This window comes from Oryctolagus cuniculus, chromosome 2, assembly GCF_051225735.1.
Source record: "Oryctolagus cuniculus isolate XC-2025 breed Fujian yellow rabbit chromosome 2, ASM5122573v1, whole genome shotgun sequence".
Lineage (NCBI taxonomy): Eukaryota > Metazoa > Chordata > Mammalia > Lagomorpha > Leporidae > Oryctolagus > Oryctolagus cuniculus.
The window spans coordinates 183,505,001-183,517,322 of record NC_142868.1 but is presented as its reverse complement, the minus strand read 5'-3'; the positions used below and the strand labels follow the sequence as shown (position 1 = coordinate 183,517,322).

General features: G+C 44.4%; 1 protein-coding gene across 3 annotated transcripts in view; it reads left to right on the top strand.

Annotated features, from left to right (window-relative positions):
• Positions 1-12,322, top strand: part of UBXN2A (UBX domain protein 2A) — a 54,539-nt gene that overhangs the window by 34,588 nt on the left and 7,629 nt on the right. For all 3 annotated transcript variants that reach the window (XM_008254795.5, XM_089326773.1, XM_089326772.1), the window contains 3 exons: positions 2,879-2,985; positions 4,829-4,966; positions 7,223-7,381. In XM_008254795.5, the coding sequence (XP_008253017.1) occupies positions 2,879-2,985; positions 4,829-4,966; positions 7,223-7,381 (404 nt within the window). The remainder of the gene's footprint in view (positions 1-2,878; positions 2,986-4,828; positions 4,967-7,222; positions 7,382-12,322) is intronic.

The window sequence follows — 12,322 nt, the reverse complement described above, 5'->3', positions numbered from 1 at the left end:
AATCCCATCAAGGTGGCATGTTCCAATGCCATCTCACTAGTCCAAGTGATCAGTTTCAGTTCACAGTTGATCATAATGAAAGGATTAAGAGTCAAAGGGGCTGGCACCGTGGCTCACTAGGCTAATCCTCCATATTGCGGTGCCGGCACACTGGGTCTAGTACCAGTCGGGGCACGGATTCTGTCCTGGTTGCCCCTCTTCCAGGCCAGCTCTCTGCTGTGGCCAGGGAGTGCAGTGGAGGATGGCCCAAGTACTTGGGCCCTGCACCCCATGGGAGACCAGGAGAAACACCTGGCTCCTGCCATCAGATCAGCACGGTGCGCTGGCCGCAGCGCGCTGGCCGCGGCGGCCATTGGAGGGTGAACCAATGGCAAAGGAAGACCTTTCTGTCTGTCTGTCTCTCTCTCACTGTCCACTCTGCCTGTCAAAAACATAAAAAAAAAAAAAAAAGAGTTAAAGGGATCACATAAACAATACTGGTGTCTGCTAATACTAACTGATAGAATTAAAAAGGAGAGAACGATCCAACATGGGAAGGGGGATATAAGGCAGACTCATAGAATGGCAGATGTCCTAAACAGCACTCTGGCCTCAGAATCAGCCCTTAAGGCATTTGGATCTGGCTGAAGAGCCCATGAGAGTATTTTAGGCATGGAAAGCCACGACACTCTGGTAAAATAAATAAATAAATAAATAAAAATAAATGAAAGATCTCAGTGAGATCCCAGTGGAAAGAACAGGCCATCAAAGAATGAGGTACCGTTCTCTGAAGGGAGGAGAGAACTTCCACTTTGACTATGACCTTGTCTAAATAAGATCGGAGTTGGCAAACTCAAAAGGCTTCCATAGCCTTGGCAACTCATGACAAGAGCCTCAGGTGATTACTGACGCCATAAACAAGAGTATCAGTTGTTAGTCAACAACAGGAGTCACTGTGCACTTACTCCCCATGTAGGATCTCTGTCCTTAATGTGTTGTACAATGTGAATTAATGCTATAACTAGTACCCAAGCAGTACTTTACACTTTGTGTGTCTGTGTGGGTGCAAACTGTTGAAATCTTTATTAATAGATACTAAATTGATCTTCTGTATATAAAGATAATTGAAAATGAACCTTGGTGTGAATGGAATGGGAGAGGGAGCGGGAGATGGGAGGGTTGCAGGTGGGAGGGAAGTTATTGGGGTGGGGGGAGCCACTGTAATGCAAAAGCTGTACTTTGGAAATTTATATTTATTAAATAAAAGTTTTAAAAAAATAAAAACTTTTTCATTCTGATTTACATATAAGATTAGTTTAAAATTTCATCAAAGTTTAAGTTATAAAATTTAATGTATGGCGGGCTCATGTTGAAAAATAACTGCCCTGTTACTCCTTGGTCCTGATGCCTGTTTCCAAGAGGCAACCACTTGTGACTTAGCTCATTCTTTCAGGGTGAGCTTTGTGCTTTTGATAGTATACTAACAGTAATATTTCTTGATTTTATTTTAGATTCTGAAATTATGTATTGACTTTTTATTATAGAAAGTGAAGATTTAGCACTTTTTAATTTCTTTTTTATATATTTTTATTTAATAAATCTTATAATAAAAAAAAAGGAGAGGGCCCGACACTGTGGCATAGCCAGTAAAGGAGCTGACTGCAGTGCTGGCATCACAAATGGGGGCTGGTTCAAGTCTTCACTGCTCCACTTCCAATCTAGCTCCCTGCTATGGCCTGGGAAAGCAGTGGAAGGTGGCTGAAATTCTTGGGCCCCTGTACCCACGTGGGATACCCAGAAGAAGCTCCTGGCTCCTGGGTTTGGCCTAGCTCAGCTCTGGCCTTTTGGGGAATGAATCAATGGATGGAAGATCTCTCTCCCTCTCTGTCTCTCCTCTTTCTGTAACTCTGCCTTTCAAATAAAATGGATAAATCTTTTTTTAAAAAAAAGATTTTTATTTCTTTGAAAAGTGGATACAGAGAGGAGAGACACATACACACGGATCTTTCATTTGTTGGTTCACTTCCCAAATGGCTGCAATGGCTGGGACTGGGTCAGGCCAAAGCCAGGAGCCAGGAGCTTCTTCCAGGTCTTCCACATGGGTGCAGGGGCCCAAGTACTTGGATCATCTTCCACTGCTTTCCCAGGCCATAGTGAAGAGCTGGATCAGAAGAGAAGCAGACATGAACAGGTGCCCATATGGGATGCCGGGGCCACAGGCAGGGGCTTGACCTACTACACCACAGCACTGGCCCCAGCTATACTTTATTCTTAATGTTCAAAGTCATTTCAAATGAAGTTCTTCTAACTGTTGAGATGTCTGTTCAAGCAGAAGTCTTTCCTGCACAGTTGTCCTGAAAGATGGACAGAGCACAGAACAAATGAGTACTTTTCCAAGTGAGTTCCCTTGGAAAAAAAATTAATGGTTTATTTAAAAATATTACCTGTCATGAGTCATTTGATTTTTTAAAAGATTTATTTATTTGAAAGAGTTACAGAGAGAGAAAGATCTTCCGTCTGCTGGTTCACTCCACAGATGGCCACAACAGCTAGGGCTGGGCCAGGCCAAAGACAGGAGCTTCATCTGAGACTCCCATGTGTGTGACAGGGGCCCAAACACTCTGGCCGTCTTCCACTTCCTTTCCCAGGCCGTTAGTAGGGAGCTGAATCGAAAGTGGAGCAGCAGGGACACCACCTGGCACCTCTATGGGATTTCAGCATTGCAGGCAGCAGCTTTACCCGCTACACCACAGTGCTGGCCCCACCGTTTGATTTTTATACATTATTTTGTGTATTTTATGTTGAAGTGTTCTCTTAAGATGAATACATACAGCAATAGAAATTCTCATGACTTTTAACCTGACATTTTATTAATATACACTTTTTTACTGTTTTGCAGGTAGATGTAAGTATAAAGTTATGGAAAAACGGATTCACAGTCAATGATGATTTCAGAAGTTATTCTGATGGTGCAAGTCAGCAGTTTCTGAACTCCATCAAAAAAGGGTAAACATTCTTTGTAAACGGGTTATTTTCAGCATGTTTCATGTGGAAGAATCCTTTTTGGTGTCCTTTACTTGCTCCTAGTGTGTTGAATATTATATATTATATTATATTATATATATTATATATATTATATATGCCAATATTATATAATCCACCCTGCTGCCCTACTCACACTGAACAGGAATCCTGAGACTGAAAAGTTAAGCAGGAAGGTCCATGTAAGAATAAAGGAATTTGCCGGCGCCGCGGCTCACTAGGCTAATCCTCCACCTTGCGGCACCGGCACACCGGGTTCTAGTCCCGGTCGGGGCGCCGGATTCTGTCCCGGTTGCCCCTCTTCCAGGCCAGCTCTCTGCTGTGGCTAGGGAGTGCAGTGGAGGATGGCCCAAGTGCTTGGGCCCTGCACCCCATGGGAGACCAGGAGAAGTACCTGGCTCCTGCCATCGTATCAGTGCGGTGCGCCGGCCGCGGCAGCCATTGGAGGGTGAACCAATGGCAAAGGAAGACCTTTCTCTCTGTCTGTCTCTCTCTCTCTCTCACTGTCCCCTCTGCCTGTCAAAAAAAAAAAAAAAAAAAAAAGAATAAAGGAATTTATTTGGGCAACTCACATACAGGATTCCAGAACAGGGTAACAAGTGGTCTGGGCCCAGCTGTAGCAAGGCTTATTCTGCACAGAACAGTAGAAAAAGCAAGGTTTTAGAATAGAAATCATAAGTAAGCTGGAGGTTGGAGCTTGTGTTAACAATAGTAGTCTTGGGGGCTGGTGATATGGCATAGCAGATAAAGCTGCCGTTTCAACACCAATGTTCTATATGGGTGCCAGTTTGAGTCCCAGCTGCTCCACTTCCAATCCAGCTTTCTACTAATGGACTGAGAAAGCAGTGGAAGATGATCCAAGTACTTGGCTCCTGCACCCATTTGGGAGACCCAGAAAAAGCTCTGAACGCTAGGCTTTGGACCTGCCCAGCTCTGACTGTAACAACAGAAAGCCCTGGGGCTAGCAGGGTGGAGTAGTGAGTAAAACCACCTCCTGTGGTGCTGGTGTCCCATATGAGCTCTGGTTCCAGTCCTGGCTGTTGCACTTCTGATCCAGCTCCCTGCTAATGTGCCTAGGAAGGTAGTGGAAGATGGCCCGGGTACCTGGGCTCCTGCACGTACATGGAAGACCCAGGTGAAGTTTCTGGTTTCTGCCTGGCCCAGTCCTGGCTGTTATGGGCATTTGGGGAATGAAGCAGCAGATGAAAGTTCTCTCGCTCTCGCTCTCGCTCTCGCTCGCTCTCTCTCTCTTCTGGAGCCCTGTAAGCTCTGCCCTCCTGGAGCTTTTGTTGTTCACAAGAGGCTGTCTGTGGGATACTAGACACAGCATCAAACTGTGGCCAGATCCTACCTGTATTACTTAAATCTCTCTGTTAGCAGAATCAAATGTGAAAACATTTTTAAAAATTGTAATACATTTACTATTTCACCTTTGTCGTTTGCACAGTAAATATGTATTTCACTGAAAAACTAAAATGAGAGCTCTGTTTTTCTAGCACAGTTCTAGTCCTATTTGACCACCTATAAAAAATAACCAAAATGCTGTATTTAGCTGTGAATAGTCATCATAGTTTTTGACTTTTATACTATTTTAGGTACTGCTATAAAACTCATGCTGGTTATGGATTTATGGTCGTAAAAATTATTTTCTTGGGTTTTAGTATTGTTTTAAATATATTTAGTTAATTATAGGGAATATAATGTACCTTTTATTTCTATATATTCTTCAGGTTATTTTTTTAATATATAGAATGTTTTTCAGAGAAAACTGTAGGAACTTTATCATCTTGTTTCCTTTTCTTCCAAGGGAATTGCCTTCAGAATTACAGGGAGTTTTTGATAAAGAGGAGGTGGATGTGAAAGTTGAAGATAAGAAAAATGAAGTGTGCCTGTCAACAAAGCCTGTGTTCCAGCCATTTTCAGGACAGGGCCACCGACTGGGAAGGTGAGGACGCTTATCATAGGTGGTTTCCGTAAGCAGAGGTGACTAATACTTGTTCCAGCATTCTTTTACCCATGTAGATGACATGTATTACAAAGCTTATTATTTCTCCCACTGGAAATTAGATTTTTTTAAAGATTTATTTGTTTGAAAGAGTTACAGAGAGAGGTAGAGACAGACAGAGAGAGGTCTTCCATCTGCTGGTTCACTCCCCAAATGACCACAACAGCCAGAGCTGGGCCTATCCAGAACCAGGGCCTTCTCCCGTGTCTCCCACATGAGTGCAGGAGCCCAATGACTTGGACCATTCTCTGTTGCTTTCCTAGGCCACGGAGGTGGATCAGAAGTGGAGCAGCTGGGACTCGAGCCAGTACTGCAGGCCGAGGCTTTAACCCACTATACCACAGCACCAGCCCCCAGGAAATGGGATTTTTAATGTTAGTTTTTTATGACTCCTAAGTCATCTTTACCTTAACATATGCCAGTACCACACTGAATAATGATTAGGGCTTATTTGAGTTTTATTTTCAAAAGGATCTGGCTTATTGAGGACAAAGTTGGATAATGAATCATTTACTCTTCTTTGTGCCTACCAGTTGAACTTTGCCAGTAATTCTACAGAGAACATATACTAGTTGTTGAATATCTAAGATTGCCTGCAACATTTTATTCGAGATCAGTATCTGAATTTTGAGATTGAAAAAGCAACAGATTAAACAACCACCTGGAACGCCATCCCAGCTGCTCTAACTTTGAACTAGTTCCCCTGTAAATGTACCTAGGAAAGCAGTGGAAGATGGTCCAGGTACTTGGACCCCTGCCACTTTCAAGAGAGACCTGGATGAAGTTTCTGGCTCCTGGCCCAGACTGGCCATTGTGGCCATTTGGGGAGTGAACCAGCAGATGGAAGATCTCCTTCTCTCTGTCTCTGCCTACCTCTCTCTGTCACTCTGCCTTTCCTTTTTTTTCTTCGAGATTTTATTTTTTTTATTTGAGAGGTAGATTACAGAGAGAAAGGTCCTGTACCTGCTGGTTCACTCTGCAGAGGGCTACAACAGCCAGAGCCAAGCGTATCCAAAGCAAGGAGCCAGGAGCCTCCTCCAGGTCCCCCATGCAGGTGCAGGTGCCTGAGTACCCGGGCCATCCTCTACTGCCCTCCCAGGCCACAGCAGAGAGCTGAATTGGAAGAGGAGGGGCCGGTGCCATGGCTCACTAGGCTAATCCTCCGCCTTGCAGCGCCAGCACACCGGGTTCTAGTCCCAGTCGGGGCGCCGGATTCTGTCCTGGTTGCTCCTCTTCCAGGTGAACTCTTGCTGTGGCCAGGGAGTGCAGTGGAGGATGGCCCAAGTGCTTGGGCCCTGCACCCCATGGGAGACCAGGATAAGTACCTGGCTCCTGCCATCGGATCAGCGTGGTGCGCCAGCCGCAGCACGCCAGCTGCGGTGGCCATTGGAGGGTGAACCAACGGCAAAGGAAGACCTTTCTGTCTGTCTCTCTCACTGTCCACTCTGCCTGTCAAAAAAAAAAAAAAAAAAAGGAAGAGGAGGAGGCAGGGTATGAACCAGCACCCAAACAGGACTCCGGCAACACAGGCAGAAGCCCAGCCCACCACAGCACTGGCCCCCACTGTGCCTTTCAAGTACATGTGTACATATTTCTTTTCTTAAATTAAAATATACCTGATAAAGTTAGTGTCAGTATCGAAAAAATTATGCCCTGTGACACACTATGCAAAGAAATCAGTATGGGGTCATTTTGATTTTCTTAAATTTCATTTTAATTATAAAGATTGGTAAGGTCGATATTCGTGCACACAGACAATTCTGCACGTGTCTGAGAATAATTTGGAAACACTTCTTTTTTTCTTTATAACTCAAGGATTAATTTCTGTTGAGAATTTGTAGTTCCTTTTAGAAATGTATGCTGGGCCATACTTAAAGGTAAAAGTTTATATATATATCAGCCGTATAAAATGTTCCATAAAGTACGGTTTACATAATACTGGTAACAATATATCCACCTGGCTTTCTATAAGCTGACAAGTTGGTTGTATATGCATAATTCCATTCAATTCTTAGAACCATCATGTATTACAGACATAACGAATATGAAATCTTTAATTATGACTGAGGAGATAGCTGTAACTTTAAAAATCTTCATAAATGCTTTACTTGATATAAACTTTATATAATAATTAATGATAAAGCTCTGCTCAATGGGAAAACATGTCTCACTTTGCTGTCTGGATTATTTTTTTAGTGCCACACCAAAAATTGTTTCTAAAACAAAGATTCTTGAAGTTGAAAATAAAAGTAATTTGTCTACTGTTCCACTGAACAACTTGGAACCCATCACTAATGTACGGATTTGGTTAGCCAATGGGAAAAGGATTGTCCAGAAATTTAACATTTCTCATAGGTGAGTCTTCTGTTTTCTTGTGTGTTTGTTGTCTTTTTTTTTTCCTAAGTTTAAATGTCATTTCTTTTCAGTCAACAGTGTTTTGTTTTGTTTTGTTTTGTTTTGTTTTAAAGATTTATTTATGGCCAGCGCTGTGGCTCACTAGGCTAATCCTCCGGCACACCGGGTTCTAGTCCCGGTCGGGGCGCCGGATTCTGTCCTGGTTGCCCCTCTTCCAGGCCAGCTCTCTGCTGTGGCCAGGGAGTGCAGTGGAGGATGGCCCAAGTGCTTGGGCCCTGCACCTCATGGGAGACCAGGAGAAGTACCTGGCTCCTGCCATCGTATCAGCGCGGTGCGCCAGCTGCAGCGTGCTGGCCATGGCGGCATTGGAGGGTGAACCAAGGGCAAAGGAAGACCTTTCTCTCTCTCTCTCGCTGTCCACTCTGCCTGTCAAAAAAAAAAAAAAATTTATTTATTTAAAATGCAGAATTAGAGTGATCCTCTATCTGCTGGTTCATTCCCCAAGTGGCCTCAGTGGCTGGGGCTGGGCCAGGCTGAAGTCAGGAGCCAGGAACTCTATCCACATCTCCCATGTGGGTGGCAGGGGCACAAGCATGTAGGCTTTGTGGTGCTGCTTATCTAGGCCCATGAGCAGGGAGCTGGATCAAAAATGGAACAAATGGGATTCGATCTGACATGGGATACCAGTGTTGCAGACAGTGGCTTAACCCACTGTGCCACTGTGCCACAACTCTGACCCACAACAGTGGTTTTTAACAGTTAACCAAGGATTTTATTAATAAATAGTTCTCAGGGCCAGTGTTTATTTTGGGTTTTGATAATCCATCAAACTACAATTTGAAAAATGCCCTCCATGAAAAAAGTGAAAATATGGTGTTCGTTTTGTGTTTCCACTCTTTTAAGGCTCTTTTAGCAACTTCTGTAGGAGGGCTACTTCATCAGTGATCACAACTGAGCAACTGAGACTCCTCTTACAATATCTTTTTTTTTTGGACAGGCAGAGTGGACAGTGAGAGAGAGAGACAGAGAGAAAGGTCTTCCTTTGCCGTTGGTTCACCCTCCAATGGCTGCCGCAGCCAGCGCGCTATGGCCAGCGCACCATGCTGATCTGAAGCCAGGAGCCAGGTGCTTCTCCTGGTCTCCCATGGGGTGCAGGGCCCAAGCACTTGGGCCACCCTCCACTGCACTCCCTGGCCACAGCAGAGAGCTGGCCTGGAAGAGGGGCAACCGGGACAGAATCTGGTGCCCCGACCGGGACTAGAACCCAGTGTGCCAGCGCTGCAGGCAGAGGATTAGCCTATTGAGCCATGGCGCTGGCCACAATATCTTTTTAAACTCTGAGTCCTTAGTTGCCCTTTACGTTCCTTTGGTTTGTCTGGTTTTATTGTTATCTTCAAAGACCAGCTTTCCACTTAGTTGATTCACTATCATTTTTATTTCTACTCTTGTCATTGTAACATTCTTCTTCCTACTTATTTTCTTCTCTTTAAAAATTCAGTATTCAGGCTGTGGTAAAAATAACTTTTTATATAGATGGGCCTGCGTTTCCTTATCATCTTTTGGAAGTTAAATTACTGGACCAAAGAATGTGAACATATTTAAAAGCCTTGGAGTCAGCACTGTGGCACTGCAGCCAACATCTCATATGGGCACCAGTTCAAGTCCCAGCTGCTCCAGTTGAGATCTACTTCCTGTTAATGTGCTTGGGAACGCAGTGGAAGATAGCTGAAGTGCTTGGTCTGCTGTACACACATGGGAGACCCAGAAGAGGCTCCTAGCTTCGAATTGACCCAACTCCGACCATTGTGGCCATTTGTAAACCAGTGGTTGGAAGATTTCTCTCTCTCTCTCTCTCCCTCTCTCTCTCTGTCTCTCTCTCTCTCTCTCTGAAACTCTGCCTTTCAGATACATAAATAAATCTTTAAAAGCCTTTACTCAGGGTAGTCATTAAGCCTAGCACTGAAGACACCACTTGAGGTACCCATATCCCACTTTGGAGTGCCAGAGTTCATCTCCCAGCTCCAGCCTCCCACTTCCTACAGACCATAGGAGGCAGCAGTGCTGGCTTCAGTAACTGGGTTCCTGCCACCACATAAGAGACCTGGATTGCATTCTGAGCTCTGAGCTTTGTCCTCATTGTGGGCATTTAGAAAAACCAACAACTGGGTGCTCTGTCCTTCAAATAACTTTTTTTTTTTTAATTCTAAAAACCTTTACATGTTGTATTAAGTTTGATTTTATCTGTTTCCTCAGTACTTGATTCATTTTGGTCATATTTTCTAATTTAATACATAAATATAGAATGGCTTTTTACAATTTTTTCCTGTTTGTATCATTTCCATTTTGTTGTTGTTTGTTGTCGCTCCCCCTCTTCGTGGAGGAACGACACTAAACCCTGCCTAGGCTTCATATCCGAGTCACGGCACCATTATGTCGCTCCCCCTCTTCGTGGAGGAACGACACTAAGCCCTGCCTAGGCTTCATATCCGAGTCACGGCACCATTATGTCGCTCCCCCTCTTCGTGGAGGAACGACACAAGACCCTGCGCTGTTCTTTCGTCTGCTCGGCCCTCCCCGGGTTTGCTGCTGGTTCTTCCCGGGTTGGCTACTATCCCTTCCACCTCCGTGGAAGGGCAGTTCCCCCTGGCCACATTCCCCACTTCCGCAGGGGAGCAGCACACCGCCGGCCGGCTTTCTCGGGGGCTGCACAGGTGTTCCCCTTAGATGTTCCCCTTAGATGTTCCTGGTGCATGCCGTCTCTCTCCTCCTTTATAGTCCTCCTCTGCCAATCCCAACTCGGCTGCCCACACGCCGAGTACGCTGCTCTCCTCCAATCAGGAGCAAGTCCTACAGTTTATTGGTTGAACTGGAGGCAGCTGTGCAGAAGCTGTTTACTTCTCTCCCAGCGCCATATTGTGGGAGAGCAGATGCATAGATTAAGTCTTAATTCCAGTAACTCAGTCTAGTCCGGATTGCTCCCCACAGTTTGTTATCATCATGGCTACGTGAGCTTTTAGGTTTAATTTTCTTTTTTTTAAAGATTTATTTTATTTATTTGAAAGAGTTACAGAGAGAGGTAGAGACAGAAAGAGAGAGGTCTTCCATTCGCTGGTTGACTCCCTAGATGGCTGCAACGGCTGGAGCTGCGCCGATCTGAAGCCAGGAGCTTCTTCCGGGTCTCCCACATGGGTGCAGAGGCCCAAGGACTTGAGCCATCTTCCACTGCTTTCTCAGGCCACAGCAGAGAGCTGGTTCAGAAGAGGAGCAGCCGGCACTAGAATTGGCGCCCATATGGGATGCTGGCACTTCAGGCCAGGGTGTTAACCCACAGTGCTGGCCCCTAGGTTTAATTTTCATTCATCCAAAATTTATTTTATAGTAGTAGGCACTTTTCTAGGCACTAGGCATATTGCTGTGACCAAAAATAAAAATGCTTGCTTTTGTGTAATTTTGTTAGGAAATACAGAAAATAAACAGAATCAGTAAGTAATATAGTATTTTGGAAGATACGTGCTACTGAAAAATATAAACTAGAGACAGTAATAGTTAGTATGAGATTCCAGCTAGGGTGTAGAGGGCAGATGAATTCTTAATGATTATTTGTTTAAAATCATTTTAATCATTTTTTTAATATTAATTTGAAAGAGAGAAAGGGAGAGACAGAGAGAGAGAAATCTTCCATCTACTGGTTCACTCCCCAAATGGCTGCAAAGGCTGGGACTGGGCCAGGCTAAAGCCAGGAGCCTGAACCTCCATCCAGGTCTCCCATGTGGGTGCAGAAGCCCAAGGACTTGGGCCATCTTCCACTGCTTTTCCAGGTACATTATCAGGAACCTAGATCAGAAGTGGAGCAATAGGAGTTAAATTGGTACCCATGTGGTATTATGGCATTGTAGAAAAAGGCTTAACCCGCTGTACCACAACACTGGCCCCCTTAATGACTTTTAATGTATCTTGAAGACGACATCTTTAAAACTGCATTTTTTAGTAACCATGTTAAACCAATTACTTTGCCTAAACTTTGTAATGAATATGATCATTGCTTATAGTCAGCTCCTTCATTCACCTACTTAACAAATATTAAAGTTCTTATTTTTTAGTCAACTGGAAAATATTTCAGAGTGAACTTGTATACAGGGGAACACAAATGTTTACTTCGCCCGTGTACAGCTTGGATATAAGAATGTTTGATTTCTGATTTTTGCTGATGCTTCTTTAGATGTTTCTTCAATTTATTTTTATGATTTATTTGTTTATTTTATTTGAAAGGTAGAGTAATAGAGGGGGAGAGAGAATGAGGTCTTCCATCTACTGGTTTGCCCCCCGAAAGACTACAATAGCGGGGGCTGAGCCAGGCTGAAACCAGGAGGCAGGAGCTCCATCCACGTCTCCCATACGGGTGGCAGGGACTGCTTCCCAGGTGCATTAGCAGGGAGCTGGATTAGAAATGGAGCAGCCAGCACTAAAGCCATACTCCAACATAGGGTACAGGTGCCCCAAGTGATGGTTCAACCCATTGCCTCTTTTCATTTTCTTATGATGTTGAGAGTTATAGAATATTCTTAGAATTAGCTTATTTTGTTGGTTTTTGTTTGTCATCTCATATATGAAACTTGGGAAGGAGGTCTTGGTGTTTGAAGGAGTTTCCTTCATTTTTAAAGATTTATTTATTTATTTGAAAGTTAGAATTACTTAGAGATCTTTCATCTGCTGGCTCATTCCCCAAATGGCCACAATGGCCAGGACTGGGCCAGGTCAAAGCTGGGTGCTTCATCCTGGTCTCCCTCATGAGTGCAGGGGCCCAAGCACTTGGGCCATCTTTTGCTGCCTTCCCAGACACATTAGCAGGGGGCTGGATCGGAAGTGGAGCAGCTGGGACACAAACTGGCATCCATATAGGATGCAGGCACTGCAGACAGTGGCTTAGCTGGCTGCACCACA